Genomic DNA, 20,100 nt, shown 5'->3' with positions numbered 1-20,100 from the left:
ACAGTAGAAAAACAGCTGTGTGCTAATCGATAAATATAGATAAATCGATATTATATCGCAATCAGCCTGTTACCATAATATCTTAGCTGCTATATTAATATCCGGATTTCTACTAAGAGAAAAATGAGAGCACATCTTATAATAAGGAGCTTGTACACAGCCCAATGGGGACTTTTAGCTCGCGTACCACGCCGTGCCAATCCTGGCATGGCATATCAGTTGCAAGATTTGCAACAAAATGCGGCCGAAGTGAGTGAGGATTATGCCGACAATGAAGCGGATTTTATGTCGTCACACCAGACACATCGTCAATACGAGGCACAGCAGCAGCAGCATCGAGATCGTGTGCGCCAGTTTATGATTAAACACAAATATTTCCGCGATGCCAAGCTCCCAAATTTCTTGTTGTATGCAGAAAAGGAGCAAATGCGTCTATTGCACGACCGCGATCCAGAGGAATGGAGCGTTGAGCGGCTGGCTGAGAGTTTTCCGGCTACTCCTGACATTGTACAGAAAGTGTTGCGCTCCAAATGGCGGCCACAGAGTGTGGAACGCATACGCTCCCATGATGCCAGCGTCATGAACAATTGGTCAAGACTTCGTTCTGGTAAATGCACCGATTTGCCGGCTGAGCTGCTGCAGCATCTGCAAAAATTTGCAGAACGGCAACGACAAGATCTCCAACAGTTGTCTCCAGAGCAGTGGCCGACGCGGCCGGAGCTACCAGTACCCGAAACAACAGAATTTCGCGCCTTGCTCGGCAACAAACCCAACAAGCAGCTTACAACGGGGAAACCTACCCAGCAACTAGAGACTAGGATAATGCCTCCCTCTGAAGCCGAGGACGAAACTTTTCTGCTGGACAAAGTAAAAGACAAGCGCAATATGCGCTTACAGGAGCTAAGAGAGTCACGGCTAGTGCCCCAGGAGGAGCAAAAGAAACTTATGTTGGAGCAACCGCTGCCAAATCCCAGCGGTACGGGCGTGCTACCTAGTTTTGTGCAGAAATTTGAGCGCACTGAAATTGTGGTCAGTGTTGAGGATCAGCGTAAATATGAGATGAGCAAAGTGAAGGATCGCATAGTTATACCACGCAAATTATATCGGGAAGGAGCTACATATCGCATAGAGGATGCCTACTACGATGATGATGGGGAGTTTCTTTATCGAGTGCCTGGCATGACGGGCGGAAAGCGATAAAAAAAAAAACAAATGATATATAAAATATCCCCTTATTAGAGGAACTATTGAGTTTTGTTACATAGGCCATTTGTGTCCTAAGGATAAGTAATATAATGAGGAGTTATAATAAGTGAAACGTTTTACTACAAAAATATAAACATATAAACTTTGATTGTTGTAGATTCAGTGATTGAATGCAGCAGCGATAAGATCGCTTCCCGCTAGTAGTGTATCCGAGGCAACAGTTATTTGGGCGCCAGTTAGTTTGCTCACAAAATCACAGGCTGCAATTTCCGCATAATTGGCGCCTCCTACCACAAAGACAAATAAGTTGCGCAGGCGCAGAGGAAAGACATCTGCATTTTCGGTTGATGCTGTTTTTAAATGTGCCGCATAGGCCTTGGGAGTGCTAGCTTGTGCGCCCACGTGCACCTGTAGACCTTCGATCATGGCCAGCTTTGTGGCCAACTGCTCACTGCTGGTAGCATTGAGGAGCATGGAGCAGAGCTGTGCTGCGAGCGGTATGTACATTCCATTGAATACAAAGCTGGGACAGGACTTGATAGCTGGATGACCACTGGCACTGCCAGCCGCTGCCGGCTGCTCCGAGTCCGCACAAGAGGTCAACAGTTTCAGGCGGTTGGCATTGGCTTGAAATTCGGTTTGTTGAAACTTGGGCAGTGGCAAATTGGACAACAGTTTGGCAGATGTCTTGCGTTCTGGCTGAAGTACCGGCAACAGGCCAGCCTGTGCCAGCTGCTGGAACACGCACAGCTCTCGATGGCCAAACATGTTGCAATAATTCCGAGCAAAGCTTTGCAGTTCCTCGGGCGCAACGCCTGCGCATAAATGCAGCAGGCAGAGCAAGCGCAATGTGTTGAAACGCTGTCCGTCCGTTGTCAGCAATTCGTCGATCTCGGTGAGCAAACGTTTGCGTGACACATTATTGAGGATGTCCTCTTCAAGCGTTTGAAGCCGGCGGAAATTGCCCAGCATTTGTATGACTATCTCAGAGGCGTTCAGATGACGCAATACTTTGGCCTTCAGCTCCGTTAGCTTGGGCAGTTTACGTGCCACATAGTCGTGCATTTCCTCCAGCTGCATGTCGTTGAGCTTCTGCAACTCTAGCCCCAATGCCTTCACTTGGGCGCGCACCAGGCTGCTAGCTTGCGCAAAATGTTTGTATCGATTGTCGCCGTAGATCTCATCACAGGCGGAGTTGAGACGGATGCAACTGGGCTTGCCTTGATTGGTGGCATATTCAGTTTTTCCCTGGAGCAGGTGCAATTTTTGGGTGCGTATTTTGTTGTTGGCATTGTCGACGACAATTTCGCCGGCGCGCAGCTGGAACACCTCCAAAAGCAGGCCAGCATAAATGGCAGGCGTTAGCAATGTCGATACGTAGTCCTTATCTCTGTCCATTATTAGCCAGGCGCCAAAATCTGGTGGGTTGGGAGGCTGAGGAACTGTGCCCAGCGCCTGCAGCAAATGCATTAGTTGCGCCGAGTGATTGCCAAATGTGAGCGTCACAGCAGGTTGACCGCAAATCATTTGCAACAGACGCAAGCTTTGCGCCATCGCGGGCAACGCAGAACTGTTGCCTTGCAGATACAGGCACTCGTAGAGCTGGGCGGATGGGAATTGGAATTATTATTTGGTTGATAGTTAGTGGCTCTACTCACATTCGGTAGCTCTAGGCTAAGCACGCCTTGGTCCAAATATATAAAATCCCAATTGTAATGATGCAGCTGCACCAGACCACACAATCCCGCCTGCTCGAGCAGCGCATGGAAATAACCATAGCAGCTGGGCACGCAAATTATGTGATATGCACGCAATTCCAAGTCCGGTGACTCACTAGATATCTGCATCGCCAGTGGCTGCAGTTGCCGGAGCAGCGTTTGGTAGGTGCCCAGTAGACTACGAATCATATAAATGTGCACCTGGTCGTCGTCGCGGGGCAGACGTTGTTTCGCATCGTGCTTGTAAATGCGTTGGATTCCCTTCAACCTGTAGAAAGTGAGGTATTGACGACAGCTGCTTAGTGTTTCTTGCGGACATACTCACTTCAGCCAGGAAGCGGTGCATACGTGCTCCAGCGGCTTGATCAGTTCTGGCTCTAAGATGAGCTCTTTCTTGCCCGGTATGGAACATAATATAGCCTGCAACTGCAGCGACCACACAATAATCTATTTTTTCAGGTTTTTACTAATAAATTAATGGAACACAAACCTTTTCCTGCGCTACCAGTTGAAATCCTTGCAGTTTCTTCTCCAATGTAACATCCATTTGAGAGAATATGTCTGCGATACCTTTAGCACTTTCTGCTTATCGATAGTTGAATCGGACCGATAACAATTTGCGATAAGGCGTTAATTTGTTTAAAGAACGTTTATAAAATATAATTGACGGCTCTGTTTTTTTTTAAAGATTTTTATAACTTTCTGGCATAGCTGTCTTACCATATAAAAATTTTATACACGGAAGACATATGGTATTACCTTTTATTATAAGGTACTTGAATTGCTTAATTTTAGAAAATCATGAAATTACTTTTTCGCTAACCCTTTAAGCTTTGAAACTTTTCAAATATTTGTGAAAAGCTTGTAACAGAACTAAATAAAGAGCTTTAGAGTCAAGAATAAATTATAGCGCTAGGTCAGGTACTTGAAATCTTTCTAGTTTATCTTATCAACACACAGCTATAAAGTGCTTTCAAGTTGTTTGTAATGAATATACTCTATAAAATTGTCTATGTATTTAATAATGTACTTGAATTAGTAAAAATATAAAATTCAATTAGGAAACAAAAATATAAATATATAATATAATGTAATGATAAGTATTAGTATTTTTCAATATTATAACTATTGCTCATACAATTAAATATCTGCTTTGAAAAATGTATTCAGCTCAAGATACTCACTCATATTTATGCTGGAGCTTGGGTCACATTTCATATTTATTTTGTATATATTTTGTGTTTGGATATATGGAGACTCAGTGCAATTTCAAATTATATAGCAAAAATGCGATTAATTCATCATATGCAAGATATGGTGGACAAAGAAAGCTTTTGGCTGAATCGTTTAAATAGCCTTGTTTGCTATGCGGAAGTTCAGTCTCAGTTGATTCGTGGTTTCGTTCGCTTTGGATTCTTAATTGTTGGATAGTTACATTGCAAATTAAATGACATCTACAAACGAGAATATTGACGCCAATGCCGATGAGTTGGTAGCGCCCGGCTGGTTAAATGCGCAGTTCTTGGAGAAAGCGCTGAGTCAATATGAAAAGGCTCCCGAACTGAAAGTAATTAGTGTAAAACTTTCTCCCGCGAGTGCAAAGGGTGATCACTATGCAAGCGTTATGTTTCGGGGTAACGTAGCGTATACCACACAAAGCGGAGACCATTCCAAGTCCCTGATCATCAAGACAATGCCCGAAGCTGAGGGACACAAGAAGGAAATGCTTAAGGACTCCCCTCTTTTTAAGACCGAGATAGGCATGTATACCAAGGTGCTGCCCAGATTCGAGCAGATTCTCAAGGAGTCTGGCGATGACAGTCGACTTGGTGCGCTCTGTATCTATCACAGCTTAGAGCCACGCGAGGTAATGATTTTTGAGGATTTGGTACCGCAGGGCTATACTGTTATACGCGATCGCGAAGCAACGGTCGAGGAAATGAAGGGCGCATTTACGAAGCTCGCTAAATTGCATGCAGTTAGCTTTAAGACGTTAAAGGAGGTGAGTCAACCAGGCGTGCTGAAAAACAAATGATAATCATCTATGTATTTTACCCCAGACTCCTGATTTTCTGAAAGAGTTCCAATATGGCATTTGCGAAATGCCAAATATATTGAATGATCCGTTTATCACAACGGGTCTGACCAATTTCCTGGAACTGCTCGATTCTAAGCCAGAGTTTGCTAAGTACAGGTCGTATTTTAGGAATAAAGCGAACACCTATATGGATCTTTTCGTTGATATTATGGAGGAGTATCGAAGAAATAAACAACCCAATGGGTACTATGTACTATGCCACGGCGATTTTCATCTGCGTAACATGATGTTCAAGCACAATACATTGGATCAAAGCTTTGAGGATTGCATGTTGATCGATTACCAAATATGCAACATCTGTCCCATAACCATCGACTTGATCTATGCGACTTATATGCTGTTGTCGCCAGAGAATCGTCAGCACAATTTAGAGGAGTTAATTGGATTTTATTTCTCAACTTTTGCTCAAACCCTGAAACAAATTGGATACAAAGGAGAACTTCCGAATTTCGTGGAGTTTCAGAGGCAAATGACACGTCACAATTTCTACGGTATGTTTTGGTCTCAAAGTGAAAATTAAAATATTTTTAATAAATGAGTTTTTTCTATCGTTGCAGATTTGTTTCTCATATCCGCTTTTTTACCCCTAATGCATGGCGTTAGAGCAAACGTGGATATTAGTGAGGCTCTGCAACAAAATGATGTGCGCAAGAAGCTATTTGTCCAGGATACCTATATTGAAGATGTCAAGTTTTTGCTAGCCAAATTTGAAAAATTTGGCTATTTTGACTGATTTTGATGACATGTATAAACATTATATCTAGCCTATTGTCTAAATGTCATAAATAATGATTATAACATAATTAAAATTATTTGTTTCCTATCTTATCTTATAACCAAAAAATCTTGTAAAAAGAATAGAAAAAAAAATTTTTAAATAAGTTAAATTTACTTGAAAATACATCTTAAAAGTCAAGGTGTTATACGTTTGCTATTTGCTATGGGTATAGATTAGACTTAGTTTCTTATCATATCTATAAACTGGAAAGACTTATCTAGAATATCAAGATAAAATACGTTTGTAGCAAAAAGAGATTATGCTTTTTGCTTCTTACGTAAATCGTTTTAATGAATGGAATAATCTATGACTAAATTGAATTGAACACCTTGTGCTGAAATTAATAATATTCGATGACGAGTCACTCAGCAGCCAGACATACATGTATGTATTTAGAGATAAGAAGAAAACGCAATGAAAAGATTATTTTCAAATTGCATTTACAATATAAAAGATTAAGGGTATATTAATTGCTATACATATACATTATGCACCTGTATATGTCTAAAAATGCTTTAAGTCTCTTCAAAGTAGCCTAGGTGCAACATGCGCGGAAGCATTTCTTCCAGATCGTCCAGGTATTCCTTTTGAAAGTAGAGCTGACTAAGCTTCTGATCATCATCTACTATGTCCTCGGAGCCATTGCGAAAATGTTTAATTAAAGGCAGAAATGCAATAATTAGCAGAAAGTCTTGAAAAATAAAAAATAATAGGTTAATACTTTTGGCTTTCTAATAAGGATAGAATAATATTCATATACTCCTACCATGATCTCTTTTTTCAAACATTTGTCGCCGAAACTCAATCAAGTTGGGTAGCCTGTACTGGTAGCCGATCTGCTTTAGGGTATTCAAGAACGTTTGGAAATAGTTGTTAATCAATTCATCCGATCTCTCTCTACGTATCTCCACATCGAACAGCGCATACATAGCGTATATTATGTCGTTGGTCATATGTCCCACGTGGGTCATCTGGAAATCAATTAGCAAACACTCGACGCCTCTGAACATTATATTACGCAGATGAAAATCTCCATGGCAGAGCACATAGTAACCGTTTTCTTGGCGATTGTCGCGGTATTCGCGTAGAATGTTCACCCAGTTCTGGATGAGGTTTCCTTTCTTGTGCATTTGCTCAAAGTATTTTCGATAAGGTTTCAAGCTCTCCACATTGTCAAGCATATTTAAAAAGTGACCCAAGGCTTGCGTAATGTGCGCTTGCTTTAAAATGTTCGGGAGTGTGCTAATGTCATACTGCAGATGATCGAACAGCTTAGTTTGTTCCTTAAGCAACTTGAAGCTAACTGCGTGCCACTTGGCCAGCTTTGTTAGCGCTGCTTGGAGCTCCTCTGCATTGGCAAATCTTCGAACGATGGCGTAGCCCAGTGGTAACAGATCCTCAAACACCATAACTTGATGCGGCTTCAAGCTATGATAGATACAGGAAGCACCAAATGTGGTATCATCACCCACCTCTCGCAATATTTCCTCGAGCTTGGGCAGAACCTTGGTGTATACTTCAATCTCCGTCTTAAAGATGTGCGATTCGTCTAATAGCTCTTTCGCCGGACCCTCCTGTTCGGGCATTGTCTTGATTATCAGGGATATCCTTGATGCATTATTATTCTTTGTTGTTTCATATTCAACGACGGCGCGAAACATCGCACTCAAGCAATGATCTCCCTTGGCACAGGCTGGCAAGAAATTTACATCGACGACTTTCAATTCAGGTATCTTGAAATGCTCAGCCAAGATCTCTCTGAAGAAATGGTCGTTCAGCCACTGGGGCACATCCAACTCGTCCGAGTCGTAGCACTCGCTCTCGGTCGGCATTTCCCAAGCCTCTAGCAGCGCTTTTAAGTGCGAACTAAAACTGAAACTAAATATTTCTATTAAGAATGCTTTTCAGGGCTTTCAAACTAAATCATATTGTGTGCATGATTAGGCTAATTACAAATGCTCATGTAATCATATAACTCTTATCAGTTATTTAATTAATAAATGTTTGTCATACTGTGAACCCAAGTTATATAAATTAATTTTTATAATTAGTAAGTCCTATATTAAAACTGATAATAGTCCAATATGCACTTACAGATAACTGCAATATATAGATAACTGAAATATGTAGATAAGATCAAATTCTGAAACGAAAAAGGCCATTTCACAATTCTAACAACCTTTATTTATAAATAAGCTTAATATATTTTTTCTTTATAATGCTCAACACGTTTAAATATGCATAATTCAAGGTAAAAACAAACAATAGAAAAACAACAAATAGAATTCTGGTCATGTACATACACACATATATAGTATAATGATGCTCTCTGGGAGCAAAAACACAATTTGATTTGCCTAAAATAAGAGTTTTTTGTTACAAAGAAAATATAATTAATATGTGATTCATGCTTCCACTTTTTCACACTGTACAATTACATCAATTAATTTTCAAATGCCGTGTTTGACAATATTTCTTTAGCTTAACAATAAATTTACAATAGTTAATTTATATATATATTTTTATTTTTGTATCTACATAAGTACATATTTATTTTTATTAACTCGCTCTCCCCACAATGCTCTTATTCGGTAGGTAATTAATTACTTGTCTTTATCGATATGTGGTACAATACATCAAAACATGGGAGTTACATATGCAGATGTGTAAAACTCACACATACATATGATCAGTGGACTGAGTTTGCATGTGCACAAGCCTTACATTCACATGTCAAGTGACTCAAAGTATCCCAAATGCAACATTCGAGGCAGTAGAATCTTCAGATTATCTATGTATTCCTTTTGGCGGTATATCTGAATAGTCAATTGTTCATCCTCTACGATTTCTCCTGCATCGCCGCCTTGGCGCATATGCATAATTATAGGTTGAAAGGCAGTCAGCATGAGAAAGTCTAGGAAATTATACATAAATTCAATAACAATACAATACATCATAACGGATTTTTACGGATTTTTATTTCCGCAGAGCTTACCCAAAGAACGGTTCTTGAACATTTGCCGACGGAACTCTATCAAGCTGGGCAACTTATCCATATAGCCAATTTTTTGTAAGGTTTTCAAAAAGGTTTGGAAGTAGTAGTAGATGAGCTCATCCTTTTTATTTCGTTGCACCTCGCCGTCAAAAAGCATGTAAACGGCGTATGTGATATCATATATCATAGATCCCACATGGGACATCTGGAAATCCAATAGCATACAATCGAGTCCCTTAAACATCAGGTTACGCAGGTGGAAGTCTCCATGGCAAACAACATAGTACGTATCAGATTGGCGATTTTCACGATATTCTCTCACAGCACTCACATAACGTTGGTTTAGCTTTCCGCGCATCGGCTCGAAGTATTTTTGATAGGGTTTTAAGCTTTCTTCATCGCCCAGCATGTCTATAAAGTGATCCAAGGATTTGGTCATGAAGTCCTGTTCCATCATGTTTGGTATTGTTGTCAAGTCATATTTCAAATGATCAAATTGCTCTGGGTTCTCCTTGAGCAGTTTGAAGCTGACGGCGTGCCATTTGGCCAGCTTTGACAATGCTACCTGGAGCTCCTCAATGTTAGCATCTCTTCGTAAAACAGAGTATCCCTTAGGCAACAAATCCTCAAAGATCATAATCTGGCGGGGCTTTAATCTATGGTAGATGCAAGGGGTACAAAATGTGATGTCATCTCCAGCCTCGCGTAAAATCCTCTCAAACTTGGGCAGCACCTCAGTGTACATTGCGATCTCCGTCTTAAAAATGTGCGATTCGCTTAGCATATCTTTTTTTAAACCATCTGCTTCCGGCATTGTCTTGATGATAAGCGAGATTGTGGAAGAACCTGTACTCCCCGCCGTTTCATATTTAACAACAGCTCGGAACATCACACTGGCATAATGATCTCCTTTCGCACTGGCCGGAGTGAACTTGGCATCAATTATTTTGAGATCCGGGAGCTTGAGATGTTGATCCAGGACTTCTTTCATGAACTGCGGACCTAGCCATTCGGGAGTATCCAACTCATCCGAATTGTAGGACCCATTATTAGCTGACATCTCAGATGCTTTTCTGAAATCAAACTACGACCGAGTTAATTGCATTTTCATTTTTATACAACTTGTCTTGAAAGCTCTGTTGCTTTGTTTGCTTTATAATAATCGCTGCGTGGGCATGAGACAGTAATTTTTAGTTTATACCCTGAGCCTCTTTAACTTGAATAGGGTATAACGGTTTTGTGCAAATGTACGTAACGGTCAGAAGAACGCGTATCAGCCCCGATTTATGATATACATATATTCCGGATCACACTGATGTTATTATGCTCCATCTGTCTGCTCGTGTTAAAATAATCTTAGAGTGTACCTGTGTTGCTTATTCTTAGATTAATTTATGTAATTATATGACAGCTCGAAACCAGTTAGAGAGTACTACGTTGGTATAATTACGTTATCTTCAGTTACGATTGTACAATGTTAACTTTAGTAAATATTTTAGTAGTACCATAGATAATTTTGTTACCTTTCAAAAAGTCTAGCAAATGATTAAGTCTATCTGAATAGCCATGTGCAATTTTTTTTTTTCTTTTTTCACAATAAGCATAAATTTGCCTTCAGGTGCTTTTGAGCAGTTTGGAAAGCTTTCGATAGCATGAGACTTATTTATGTAGCTGAGAGAGCAATATTCAATTTAGTCTTGAACAACGTTTCATCAGTAAATGTTGATAGCAAAAATATGGATAGCGTGAATGCTGACGAGTTGGTAGCACCAGCTTGGCTTAATGCGCAGTTTATTGAGGAAGTACTTAAAAAACATGAATGCAGGCCAGAACTAAGAGTCTTGGATGTTCAAATGTCGCCGGCCAGTGCCAAGGGCGATCACTATGCAAGTATTATGTTTCGGGCCAATGTGTCGTATACTTGCACAGGTGGAAAGCAATCAAAGTCGCTGATCATCAAGACAATGCCCGATGAGGAGGGACATAAAAAGGAAATGCTGAGTGGTTCGCATCTCTTTGAAACAGAGATCGGTATGTACACAAAAGTCTTGCCTAGGTTCGAGCAGATTCTACGGGAGGCGGGTGATAATACTCGATTATGTGCGCCCTGTTTGTATTGCTCGTTGGAGCCGCGTCAAGTCATGATCTTTGAAGATCTAGTGCCTCTGGGCTATACGGTCATCAGAAAACGTGAAGCAACCACTGAGGAGCTGAATTTTGCTTTTTTGAAGCTGGCCAAGCTGCATGCGGTTAGCTTCCATGTACTGCACGAGGTAAATACTAGATGGAAATATCTAAAATACGTACATATATTAAATGCCACTTTTCATTTCATTTTCATACTTAAGCAACCCGAATACCTGCAAGAATTCAAAAACGGCCTCTTCGAAATACCAAATATGCGCCAAGATCCCTTTTGCATTACAGGCATGAAAAAGTTCCTTGATTTCCTGGAAGAATTCCCAGAGTTGAGAAAATATAAGCCGTACTTTGAAAAGATGGAAAATGATTACATTGATAGAGTGGAAATTGTAATGCAGGAGTATCGCAGGAATCGCAAGCCAAATGGATATTATGTTCTATGTCATGGCGACTTTCATTTGAAGAATATGATGTTCAAGCAGAGAGAAGATGGATCTTTGGAAGATGTTATGTTGCTGGACTACCAAGTCAGCAACATTTGCCCCATAACCATGGACCTGATATATGCCGTATATATGCTGATGGGCATTGAAGAGCGCCACAATAACTATAAGGAACTGCTCGACTATTATTTCGCCGAGTTTCTCGCAACATTGCAAAATATTGGTTATAAGGGCGACTTGCCCAATTCGGTGGAGTTCTGGCAGCAAATCTTTCAGCACAAGTGCTATGGTAAGCCCGGAATAGAAGATTCCTATTTATATTCATATATTCTTTACCTTGGAAAATTTCAGATATATATTTGATAACTACATTTTTGCCAATGATGAATGCCTTTAAGCATAATGACTTTGATCCCGCAGAAGTCTTTCAAAAGGAAGACCTACAAAGGGGAATGTATCGCTTAGATTCGTACGTTCAGGATGTTAAGTATTTGTTGGCCAGATTTGAAGCAGAAGGCTTCTTCCAGAACCAGTAAATTTAAGATTGTATTAATTAGACAATTGTATGCAAATTATTTTATACCAAATACATACATATGTATTGTAAGTAAATAAATTATTTGATTATGGACAATACTATTGGTATTGCTTTTCGGTATTGGTATAGAGATTAGAGTCAGAACGTGTATTGGCAACGGTATCACTATCACAATTGGTATTGGTATCAGTATCAGTATTAGTATGAGTATCGGTATAAGTATGACTCATACTATCAGTATTCCAATCAGTATGAGTAATAGTAAAAGTATCAGTATGAGTATCAGTAACAATAATACTTTTGATAGCAGTAAGAGTAGCAGTCTTATTATCATCATTGCATTATCGTAATGATCATTGCCATTGTCCTTAACATTAACAGTAGCATCAAAGGAATATTAACATCATTATAATAATTGTCATAGCTTGATTATTGTTATATATTAAATATTTAAAAATCTGACACACAACAGGAGCACTTCACTGCACTACGACTGACCTGTATCAGGTCAGACACGCGACTGATCGGCTCTGATGCAGGCTTGCCATTTCATGGACGAGAGAATTGCACTCAACGTAGACCCGAGCTTGCATGCCTTTCTGAGTTACTTTTTACATTAGCGATGTAGAGTAGTTTTTTTGTTTCATGAATTAAGGCGAAGATCTTAAGATATTATTATTAATGGTCTTCTTGTATTAATAATTATATATATATATATTTTTTCTCCATAAATTAAAAATAATTATTCTATTTATAAATACGAAATATTACAGAGTTTAATAAAATAGTTTTGTTTGCACTCATTCATATGCTACTCTTTGATAGGAAGAGAATAAAGCGAGGACAGATGAAGAGAGATTAGTGTAAGGAGACAGAAAACCAGCGAGATGTTGATAGACTGAAGTCAATGTGTATAAATATAATTTCAATGTAAAATATTCTTTATTTTCTCTCCGAAAAAGGCAACCAAATACTATCAAAATAAGTGTTCAATTTGTTGACATGCTAGATCAGATAATTTTAATTAGATTGCTAAAGCTTTTGAAAGCTTTTCAATGAAAATTCACTTAAATAGTGGAATTCTATGTGAAAGTGTTTCAGTATTTATTGCTCAGTTGGATTGCCAGCACAAATAGCAATATTATTAGCGCCTGGAATAATGTCGTCAGCAGATAAGGAGAATTTCAATGCCGATGAATTGGTTGCACCTGCGTGGTTGAACACCCAATTTCTCGAGCAAGTGCTGATTGAGTATGGAAAGACACCAGAGCTCAGAGTCGTAGATGTTAAGATATCCCCGGCAAGTGCCAAGGGCGATCACTATGCGAGCATTATGTTTCGGGCAAATGTCTCGTATACCACAAAGACGGGAGACCACTCCAAGTCGCTCATCATCAAGACAATGCCCGACCAGGAGGGGCACAAGAAAGATATGATCGGTAGCTCGAACATCTTTGTCACAGAGATCGGCATGTATACCAAAGCACTGCCTAAGTTTGAAGAAATGCTTCGGGAAGTCGGCGATAATACGAAGCTATTTGTTCCCTGCATCTATCACAGTTTGGAGCCGCGCCAGGTCATGATCTTTGAAGATTTAGTGCCTCAGGGTTATTCGGTCGTTCGAAGTCGTAATCCTACCGTCACTGAGCTGAAGATCGCGTTTCAGAAGCTAGCCAAATGGCACGCGTGCAGCTTCAAAGTGCTGAACGAGGTAAATAATTTTAATAATTATAATTAATTACAGCATGATATATGGGTATGGCACACACTCTTTCAGCAACCGGATTTTCTGCAAGAATTCAAATACGGCCTGTTTACCATGCATTCCGTTTTGGAAGATACTTATTTCAACTCTGGCATGGGCACATTCATTGAATTGCTTGAGGAAGTTCCCGAACTCCGAAAGTATGTACCCTATTTCAGTAAGATAAAAGCTGATTATGTGCAACAAATGCGAGCGATAATGCAAGAGTATTACGAAAGCCGAAAACCCAATGGGTATTACGTGCTTGGCCACTGCGACTTTCATGCTCGCAATATGATGTACAAGCACAACGAAGATGGCGGCGTGGAGGATGTTATGCTGCTGGACTTCCAAATTAGTAACATCTGTCCCATAACCACCGACATAATATATTCCGTCTATATGCTGATGGGCCCCGAAGAGCGACACAATAACTACAAAGAACTGCTCGACTATTATTTCGCCGAGTTTCTCGCAACATTGCAGAAAATTGGCTATAAAGGCGAATTGCCCAGTTTGGTGGAGTTTTGGAAGCTAATCTCCCAACACAAGATCTATGGTAGGCATTTATTGGAAATTCTATAGTTATGATATTTAAAACATTTTCATTGTACCACTTTTTTAGATTTCTTTCTGATATCAACTTTTCTGCCTATGATGGGTTGTCTTCAGCTAAAAGACTTTGATCCCGCTGAACTGATGCAAAGCGAAGAGGCACGCAAGCCCTTGTACCGCTTAGAAAGCTACATCAAAGATATTAAGTTCCTATTGGCCAGATATGAGGAGCACGGTTACTTTGAGTAAAGGCTATAAACAAAGCGTGAATTATGCATTTAAAGTTATAAAGGACTTAATAAAATAATGATATTATTTTCTTTTCAAATGTTAATTTTTGTTATATTTGATTTATATATATATAATATATATATTTGTGTTAGTTTTCAGGTAGTTCTGATTTTACGTACTGTATGTGTGGGTAGTAAATACATCTTGATATTATTAAATACTATTTTGTACACAATGTAGACTACTGGAAGCTCTGTTCACAATTGCTAATGTATTGAAGAGAGTGACGTATCCAAAAAACCGTTTAACTCAAACTCCTTGACTGTGCGTTGTAAGAACGCGCGATACTTGGGATTCTCAACGTTCTCGCGTCGGAAATTATCTCCAATCTCGGTGCGTGAATTCAAATCCTCCAGATTTTCAAATCCGCCATCTTCCCTGAATATTAGAGGTGTAAGACAAGTGGCAGCAATGACACCTATAGATGATAGACAAAGTACAAATATACCTCTTGCTTATTCCTTATATATTTTAAACTCACCAATCAGGCTATTATTAATTAGCTCAATGTGTATCTCTTTAAGTGTTGGAATGTGCCCGTCGTACTTGAGCTTCTCCAGTGTTTCCCGTAGTACACGTTGATATTCGTGTATTATATACTTGAAGTGCACCTTGCGCACATTCTCATTGAGAGAGCCATAGAGAAAATAGTTCAGATCGACAGCAGGGGATCCCACATAGGCCAGCTGGAAATCGACCTGCAAGACAATTCATATATTAAAATAGTGATTAAGCAAAACTAGTTGGGCATGAACCCAATTACTTATTTATAATAAGGAAAAAAAATATAGCTACCAAATATATTCCATTGGGTACCCAAAATCAGCTTATCTCTTTCCCAAGTCAAGGCACTTTTAATACGCACAGTGTATGATAAAAATTTAGTTAACTTACTGCAACAACATTATCGGGCTCCTTGGTTTCATTGTTGATATGAAACATAAGATTGTTGATCCATATATCCGCCATGTTGAACACTTTGAACCCCTTGTCTTGCTCATCGTACATGCGGACGGCGCTCTGGAGCACATTTTCGGCCAGCTTGAACATCTTCTCGGTGATCTCTTCGTAGCCCTTCCAGTGGGCGATTTCCTCAGCCACGCAGCGTATGTTCACCGGAAAGAAGCTGAGGAAATCGCGACGATCCGGATTGCGGGAAATGGGCGCCTCGTCGAAGAACTGCAATACCTCGGGACTCTGCTTGGCTATAACAGCGCTGCAGGCGTGCAACTTGGCCAGTTTCTCCACGCTGGGCAGCACGTAGTCCAGGTTGAGCAGTCGCCCCCGCTCAAAGTTCTCAAATCCACTCAGCTGCATATCCTCCAAGATGAGGAACGGCTCCGGAGTCTCGGTCGTGTAGTAGCAGGCGGGTGCTATTTGCGTCTTGTCGCCAATCGATTCGAGCAGCGCTTGCACGCGAGGCAACACTTCCTTATAGGTCAGTATTTCGCGCTTGAAGAGCTTGCTGCGCAGCGCGATGGCGCCCGTCTGGCCCTTCGGGTGGTCCTTGACGAAGACGGAGAACTTGCTCTTCACATTGCCACGCTGCATATTGAAGCAGGCGCGATGCATTTCGCTGGCAAAGCCCGCCACCACATCGCCCACCTGGGCGCTCTTCACCAGCAAATCGGTGACGGTGAGCGATTCCTCTTTAAAGTGCTCCTTCAGCACATCTTGCAGAAACTCCGCGGTGAGCCACTCCGGTGCCTGGTAGTTCTTCTTGCCGGTTCCCATTCTAATTCAATTTGAATTTTCTTATTTTTTCAAGTCACCTGACTGTTGTGGTCACAGAAAAAAAAAATACTTAATAAGCACCGAGCAGCTGAGCGCTAGCGGCTGTTGCGTTAAGCTGACAAATGCGGAGTGCGAACGAGAGCGAGAGCGAGAGCAAGCGTAAAGCTTCCCAGCTGACGGCAGCTCACGTGCCCGCGACGCTAGTCGAAAAGCTCTCTCTGTTGTTAGCTTTCGTTGGCATGGCATGGGTCTGGCTTATCAGCTGACGGCCAGTGGTGGGCGAATGAGAGCGTGGCGCATGTTGTGATAATGTGAGTGAGAGAACATCAGTGATAGTTCACTTCAAAATACCCTAACCCATTCATGACCTACTGAAATCTTTTAGGGCTGCTATATCAACAGCAAACAAATGTTATTGACATTACAGAGGTATGATAATATGATATGGTATGAATGACCATTTATGGGTGCAGAGCTCATTGAGGGGTAAGTTCTGCCTGACTGTAGGCAGGTCATGCATCGCTTGCAGATAGTAATAATCACTATGTAAAATATATAGCGAGCTATCAGACTACCGCTAACAGAAAGCAGATAACAAGCTTTATTTGTAGCTTTATCAGCCAGCGATTGTTTTTATATAACAAATTATATAAGAAATGTTAAATCTTGATAAATAAAATCTATCGTTCATGGGTAAAGCCCTTTAAGATTTTGTTTGCGAGTGCTCGAAGCCAGTTGCTTTTAAACTAAATAATTAAAAAGCTGAAATCATGATAAGGCAATAAGAAATATACCAGAAAACTGCAAGTCGACAATCAAATACTCTGCAAATTTTTAGTGAATTTCTAAAGGAATTATTTGTGAAATAAAATATGTAATATATTTTATTATCAATTGCAGAGAATTCGATGGTCGATTATTTCTTACCGGCATATTTGCCTATTGTTTTCTGTTTCTGCATTGTGCGAGATAAAATCTTCAACAGACTTTGCCGCAGCTAAACAAGAGATAAATCTCGCGAGATAGAGTCTATACATATACATATATATACATTTATTTACAGATAGTAGAAATTCGTCAAGACGTGGCTAAGTAAATAGAAATTGGAATAGACTAAAACTCTAAGAGGCCACGCCTCTGCAGAAACGGAAATATGCTCAAGGCGGCTCGCACATACAAGGGATTCGTGTAGACCTTGGTACGACAGCGATCGCCCTCCTCGCCCGGCAGCATTAGCTTGGGCAGACTTGCATCCTTGTCCACGGGCAGCAGAATGAGCGCCAGATGCATAAACGTCGTAAAGTAGCCTGGGAAGAAGATCAGTGCTCTAATTATTTCCGATCGCAGCTACATATTGTTACTCGCCAGCAAACTCACCCCAGAAGCCATGCCGAAGCATGCTCATGTGCAGCTCCTTGAGGAGGGGCAGTGGCTTGGCATAGTTGAGTAGCTTGAGGCACTGGATCAGATGCGTGTGATACATGCGAACGAAGCAGTCGAATTGCTTGATCCGCAGACTGTGATGCGCCGAGCAGATGATCAGCTCCCACAGATCTTGGGCGGGGCTGCCCCACTTGCAGCGCTGAAAGTCCACGAAACGTATCTCGTTGATGTCACCCGCCACTGTGGTGTTCAGCAATATGTTGCCGGACCAGAAGTCACCATGATTAAGCACTTGAAATTCTTGCGGATCGTTGTTTAAGCAATGCGCAGCCGATTGCACAAATTGATCCGCTGTGGGCTACACACAAATGCAGGGTATAAATGGAGCGAAGTGCGATTGCAAATGTACTCACCAGGCGGCTCGTGTAGAGCTCGGCATTAGCGAAGCCCCAGCTGGCCATGGCCGTCTTATAGCTCTGTATGCGTGCCTGATACGACTTGGATCTGTGATAGTTGGCTGGCAGATAGATACGGTGAAAATCCTCCGGATATGGACCGTTGCGCTGATGCCAGACCGCGCTGGCCGCATGGAACTCGGCCAGTTTCTCCAGCACGCGCTGCATCTGCTTCATATTGAAGCCCTTGAGTCGATTGATATTGCTGAACTTCTTCGTCTTCAGGTCCTCCAGTATCAGTGAGATGCGACCGTTCACATTCTCCATCCAGTGGCATTTGGGTGCGAATTTCACCGTGCGACCTTGTTCCTGGTAGAGCTGCTCCAGCTGTGGCAGGATGAGCTCATACGTCTGTTTCTCCTTGGGAAAGATGTTCAGAGTATTGACAAATCCGACGCCTTCTGCATCCGACAGCATGGTCTTCATAATATACGATTTCTGCTGGGTGAAGCCATCTATATATGTATAATAGATAAGTATATATGTATATGTACCTATATCGGATGCATAACGCAGTTATTAGGTCAGCGGCATTGTCTGTCTACCGTATTTACCTTAGGCTCACCTTTCATTTCGATGTCGATGATAATGCGCATTAGCAGCGAGGTGTAGCTCTCGCACTCGCCAGGTGGCGAGGCCGGTATTATCGAGAGATTCAATATTTTGCGAAAATCGCTTAGCTCACGTTTTAGCAACTTCTTAAAATAAGCCCCATTGATCCAGCTGGGTATTTGAATGCATGTGTGATTTGACTCGCAGAACTTGTTGCTGTTATCGGGCATTCTGACTGAGCAACTGAGAACAGATCCAATAACTCGCCTCGCCTCCTATTATATTGTTGTGTTCGCGCCGAACAGCGAGTCGCAACTGTTTGTGTTCTTATCAGGCATGATTTTTCAGGCCCCTGTTTCGGGTTCTTTAGCAGGTCTACGTAGTACGCATATTATGTTAGACTATCTGGTGTAGGTGTTCCAGTCCGATCCAAGGCAGGTGAGAATGCTCTCTCGGGAAATCTTATCAGGCATTGCTCACCGAACGGGTTCTCCTTGCTCACTTCGACCGGTTCGTCTAGTCTCATAAAAAACCTCAGCTAGAGTGCGCAAGAGAGTCAACACGAGAGACACCTTCTCACATGTATTACATTGTCAAACGAAGTATTTGTTTACTCGCCAATTCATCACTTATTGATGATCACATTATTATGTATATTCAATATATGAATGTATATGTACATATGTAAGTATATGTATGTACATATATTTCGCACCCATTCATTAACTTATCTCTCAATAGAACTGCTGTCTGCTAGACTGCACTTAACTAAATAGTTTTCTAGTATTACTAGCTTTTTGCCTGTTGCCATAAGCGTTTTACTATAGAACAATTAATAATATATATATATATATATATACGTATTCCTTTTTCTATAGTTTTCATTGCAAACATGCATTGCGTAACTAGTTCAAACTGCATTCAATTAACTCGCATTTTTCATTTGATCAATTATAGGCGAGGGCAGTCCCTAAAGTTCTTTATGTATGTACTAAGCATATTTCGTACTATGTATTTTTGAATCGAAACTCAGCTAAAATAAATCTATATTTCGGTAAAATTTTATAAACTAATAATAATAATAACCTTTGAATTTTTTGTATTTCCTATTAAGTAAAGTCACCCAATTTATTAAATCGCTTATTGGCATTCTTTCAGCTGGGTAATCATCAAAATTGAATAGTTCGCGATTATAGAAAAATTGGTATAGATCCTTCATCACATTACCATAAATGGGCTTGGAGGTAAGAGGCATATAAGGAGGTGTAGATTGCTATCCTCATCGCTGGGAAAGAGAAGCAGAGGCAAGTGATTGAAGACAGCAAAGAAGGCGGTACTTTACTTTGCTTTTAATATTGGCCGTTGACTTTGTACTACCACCAATTAACAGTTTATTTAATTTATACATTTTAATTCCAGCAGTTGTGAGTAATATTGGGATTTTATAGTGTTCATCTAGAATTCCTTT

At 40.7% G+C, this 20,100-nt stretch overlaps 9 protein-coding genes across 11 annotated transcripts; 4 read left to right on the top strand and 5 right to left on the bottom strand.

The window, feature by feature from the left end:
• Positions 1 to 48: 48 nt before the first annotated feature.
• LOC108659905 (uncharacterized) lies at positions 49 to 1,354 on the top strand. The gene has a single exon (XM_018113069.3). It carries the CDS (start codon positions 124 to 126, stop codon positions 1,198 to 1,200), a length of 1,077 nt encoding a protein of 358 aa, XP_017968558.3. The 5' UTR covers positions 49 to 123; the 3' UTR covers positions 1,201 to 1,354.
• Vps33B (vacuolar protein sorting 33B) lies at positions 1,304 to 3,588 on the bottom strand. The gene is made up of 4 exons (XM_018113067.3): positions 3,415 to 3,588; positions 3,250 to 3,350; positions 2,865 to 3,192; positions 1,304 to 2,808 (listed from the first exon to the last, which is right to left on the bottom strand). Exons 1-4 carry the CDS (start codon positions 3,469 to 3,471, stop codon positions 1,366 to 1,368), a joined length of 1,929 nt encoding a protein of 642 aa, XP_017968556.3. The 5' UTR covers positions 3,472 to 3,588; the 3' UTR covers positions 1,304 to 1,365.
• A 713-nt stretch (positions 3,589 to 4,301) lies between these two features.
• On the top strand, positions 4,302 to 5,831 carry LOC108659904 (uncharacterized). Its single transcript, XM_018113068.3, has 3 exons — positions 4,302 to 4,926; positions 4,985 to 5,513; positions 5,580 to 5,831. Exons 1-3 carry the CDS (start codon positions 4,372 to 4,374, stop codon positions 5,753 to 5,755), a joined length of 1,260 nt encoding a protein of 419 aa, XP_017968557.1. The 5' UTR covers positions 4,302 to 4,371; the 3' UTR covers positions 5,756 to 5,831.
• Positions 5,832 to 6,223: 392 nt separating this feature from the next.
• Positions 6,224 to 7,671, bottom strand: LOC149092223 (uncharacterized). Its single transcript, XM_089256386.1, has 2 exons — positions 6,567 to 7,671; positions 6,224 to 6,491 (listed from the first exon to the last, which is right to left on the bottom strand). The coding sequence occupies exons 1-2, from the start codon at positions 7,630 to 7,632 to the stop codon at positions 6,316 to 6,318; spliced, it is 1,242 nt and encodes a 413-aa protein (XP_089112512.1). The 5' UTR covers positions 7,633 to 7,671; the 3' UTR covers positions 6,224 to 6,315.
• Positions 7,672 to 8,155: 484 nt separating this feature from the next.
• LOC108649069 (uncharacterized) lies at positions 8,156 to 9,902 on the bottom strand. Its single transcript, XM_018098069.3, has 2 exons — positions 8,796 to 9,902; positions 8,156 to 8,714 (listed from the first exon to the last, which is right to left on the bottom strand). The coding sequence occupies exons 1-2, from the start codon at positions 9,853 to 9,855 to the stop codon at positions 8,527 to 8,529; spliced, it is 1,248 nt and encodes a 415-aa protein (XP_017953558.1). The 5' UTR covers positions 9,856 to 9,902; the 3' UTR covers positions 8,156 to 8,526.
• A 510-nt stretch (positions 9,903 to 10,412) lies between these two features.
• LOC108651152 (uncharacterized) lies at positions 10,413 to 12,014 on the top strand. 2 transcript variants are annotated; one of them, XM_030383192.2, is made up of 3 exons: positions 10,420 to 11,068; positions 11,144 to 11,669; positions 11,732 to 12,014. In XM_030383192.2, the coding sequence occupies exons 1-3, from the start codon at positions 10,448 to 10,450 to the stop codon at positions 11,914 to 11,916; spliced, it is 1,332 nt and encodes a 443-aa protein (XP_030239052.2). In that variant the 5' UTR covers positions 10,420 to 10,447; the 3' UTR covers positions 11,917 to 12,014. The 2 variants fall into 2 exon arrangements, with proteins under 2 accessions (XP_089120117.1, XP_030239052.2); XM_089263991.1 differs by having other exon boundaries at positions 10,413 to 11,669.
• A 999-nt stretch (positions 12,015 to 13,013) lies between these two features.
• LOC108659801 (uncharacterized) lies at positions 13,014 to 14,551 on the top strand. Its single transcript, XM_018112906.3, has 3 exons — positions 13,014 to 13,629; positions 13,696 to 14,221; positions 14,288 to 14,551. Exons 1-3 carry the CDS (start codon positions 13,078 to 13,080, stop codon positions 14,464 to 14,466), a joined length of 1,257 nt encoding a protein of 418 aa, XP_017968395.1. The 5' UTR covers positions 13,014 to 13,077; the 3' UTR covers positions 14,467 to 14,551.
• A 32-nt stretch (positions 14,552 to 14,583) lies between these two features.
• LOC108659799 (uncharacterized) lies at positions 14,584 to 16,388 on the bottom strand. Its single transcript, XM_018112904.3, has 3 exons — positions 15,403 to 16,388; positions 14,990 to 15,206; positions 14,584 to 14,926 (listed from the first exon to the last, which is right to left on the bottom strand). The coding sequence occupies exons 1-3, from the start codon at positions 16,240 to 16,242 to the stop codon at positions 14,715 to 14,717; spliced, it is 1,269 nt and encodes a 422-aa protein (XP_017968393.1). The 5' UTR covers positions 16,243 to 16,388; the 3' UTR covers positions 14,584 to 14,714.
• An 882-nt stretch (positions 16,389 to 17,270) lies between these two features.
• LOC149092222 (uncharacterized) lies at positions 17,271 to 19,451 on the bottom strand. 2 transcript variants are annotated; one of them, XM_089258121.1, is made up of 4 exons: positions 18,646 to 19,451; positions 18,039 to 18,535; positions 17,620 to 17,983; positions 17,271 to 17,549 (listed from the first exon to the last, which is right to left on the bottom strand). In XM_089258121.1, the coding sequence occupies exons 1-4, from the start codon at positions 18,860 to 18,862 to the stop codon at positions 17,356 to 17,358; spliced, it is 1,272 nt and encodes a 423-aa protein (XP_089114247.1). In that variant the 5' UTR covers positions 18,863 to 19,451; the 3' UTR covers positions 17,271 to 17,355. The 2 variants fall into 2 exon arrangements, with proteins under 2 accessions (XP_089114247.1, XP_089114251.1); XM_089258125.1 differs by having other exon boundaries at positions 18,635 to 18,855.
• Positions 19,452 to 20,100: the final 649 nt, after the last annotated feature.

This window comes from Drosophila navojoa, chromosome 2, assembly GCF_054131105.1.
Source record: "Drosophila navojoa isolate 15081-1374.11 chromosome 2, UAZ_NAV_1.0, whole genome shotgun sequence".
In the NCBI taxonomy this organism is placed as follows: domain Eukaryota; kingdom Metazoa; phylum Arthropoda; class Insecta; order Diptera; family Drosophilidae; genus Drosophila; species Drosophila navojoa.
The sequence above is the reverse complement of the archived record's forward strand: the minus strand, read 5'-3'. Positions and strand labels throughout refer to the sequence as shown.

What these genes read in the sequence shown, in the direction of transcription:
- LOC108659905 (XM_018113069.3), top strand. Translation starts at nt 124, where the DNA reads ATGAGAGCACATCTTATAATAAGGAGCTTGTACACAGCCCAATGGGGA.
- Vps33B (XM_018113067.3), bottom strand. Translation starts at nt 3,471, where the DNA reads ATGGATGTTACATTGGAGAAGAAACTGCAAGGATTTCAACTGGTAGCG. An exon ending in AACTGGTAGCGCAGGAAAAG is followed by an intron (nt 3,351 to 3,414) that starts GTTTGTGTTCCA and finishes TGGTCGCTGCAG; the next exon opens with TTGCAGGCTATATTATGTTC. An exon ending in TGCACCGCTTCCTGGCTGAA is followed by an intron (nt 3,193 to 3,249) that starts GTGAGTATGTCC and finishes CACTTTCTACAG; the next exon opens with GTTGAAGGGAATCCAACGCA.
- LOC108659904 (XM_018113068.3), top strand. Translation starts at nt 4,372, where the DNA reads ATGACATCTACAAACGAGAATATTGACGCCAATGCCGATGAGTTGGTA. An exon ending in GCTTTAAGACGTTAAAGGAG is followed by an intron (nt 4,927 to 4,984) that starts GTGAGTCAACCA and finishes ATTTTACCCCAG; the next exon opens with ACTCCTGATTTTCTGAAAGA. An exon ending in GACACGTCACAATTTCTACG is followed by an intron (nt 5,514 to 5,579) that starts GTATGTTTTGGT and finishes CTATCGTTGCAG; the next exon opens with ATTTGTTTCTCATATCCGCT.
- LOC149092223 (XM_089256386.1), bottom strand. Translation starts at nt 7,632, where the DNA reads ATGCCGACCGAGAGCGAGTGCTACGACTCGGACGAGTTGGATGTGCCC. An exon ending in GTTTGAAAAAAGAGATCATG is followed by an intron (nt 6,492 to 6,566) that starts GTAGGAGTATAT and finishes TTATTTTTCAAG; the next exon opens with ACTTTCTGCTAATTATTGCA.
- LOC108649069 (XM_018098069.3), bottom strand. Translation starts at nt 9,855, where the DNA reads ATGTCAGCTAATAATGGGTCCTACAATTCGGATGAGTTGGATACTCCC. An exon ending in GTTCAAGAACCGTTCTTTGG is followed by an intron (nt 8,715 to 8,795) that starts GTAAGCTCTGCG and finishes ATAATTTCCTAG; the next exon opens with ACTTTCTCATGCTGACTGCC.
- LOC108651152 (XM_089263991.1), top strand. Translation starts at nt 10,448, where the DNA reads ATGAGACTTATTTATGTAGCTGAGAGAGCAATATTCAATTTAGTCTTG. An exon ending in CTTTCAGCACAAGTGCTATG is followed by an intron (nt 11,670 to 11,731) that starts GTAAGCCCGGAA and finishes GGAAAATTTCAG; the next exon opens with ATATATATTTGATAACTACA.
- LOC108659801 (XM_018112906.3), top strand. Translation starts at nt 13,078, where the DNA reads ATGTCGTCAGCAGATAAGGAGAATTTCAATGCCGATGAATTGGTTGCA. An exon ending in GCTTCAAAGTGCTGAACGAG is followed by an intron (nt 13,630 to 13,695) that starts GTAAATAATTTT and finishes ACACTCTTTCAG; the next exon opens with CAACCGGATTTTCTGCAAGA. An exon ending in CTCCCAACACAAGATCTATG is followed by an intron (nt 14,222 to 14,287) that starts GTAGGCATTTAT and finishes CCACTTTTTTAG; the next exon opens with ATTTCTTTCTGATATCAACT.
- LOC108659799 (XM_018112904.3), bottom strand. Translation starts at nt 16,242, where the DNA reads ATGGGAACCGGCAAGAAGAACTACCAGGCACCGGAGTGGCTCACCGCG. An exon ending in AGCCCGATAATGTTGTTGCA is followed by an intron (nt 15,207 to 15,402) that starts GTAAGTTAACTA and finishes ATTGTCTTGCAG; the next exon opens with GTCGATTTCCAGCTGGCCTA. An exon ending in AATTAATAATAGCCTGATTG is followed by an intron (nt 14,927 to 14,989) that starts GTGAGTTTAAAA and finishes TATCATCTATAG; the next exon opens with GTGTCATTGCTGCCACTTGT.
- LOC149092222 (XM_089258121.1), bottom strand. Translation starts at nt 18,862, where the DNA reads ATGCCCGATAACAGCAACAAGTTCTGCGAGTCAAATCACACATGCATT. An exon ending in AGCTCTACACGAGCCGCCTG is followed by an intron (nt 17,984 to 18,038) that starts GTGAGTACATTT and finishes ATTTGTGTGTAG; the next exon opens with CCCACAGCGGATCAATTTGT. An exon ending in GCTTCGGCATGGCTTCTGGG is followed by an intron (nt 17,550 to 17,619) that starts GTGAGTTTGCTG and finishes TCTTCTTCCCAG; the next exon opens with GCTACTTTACGACGTTTATG.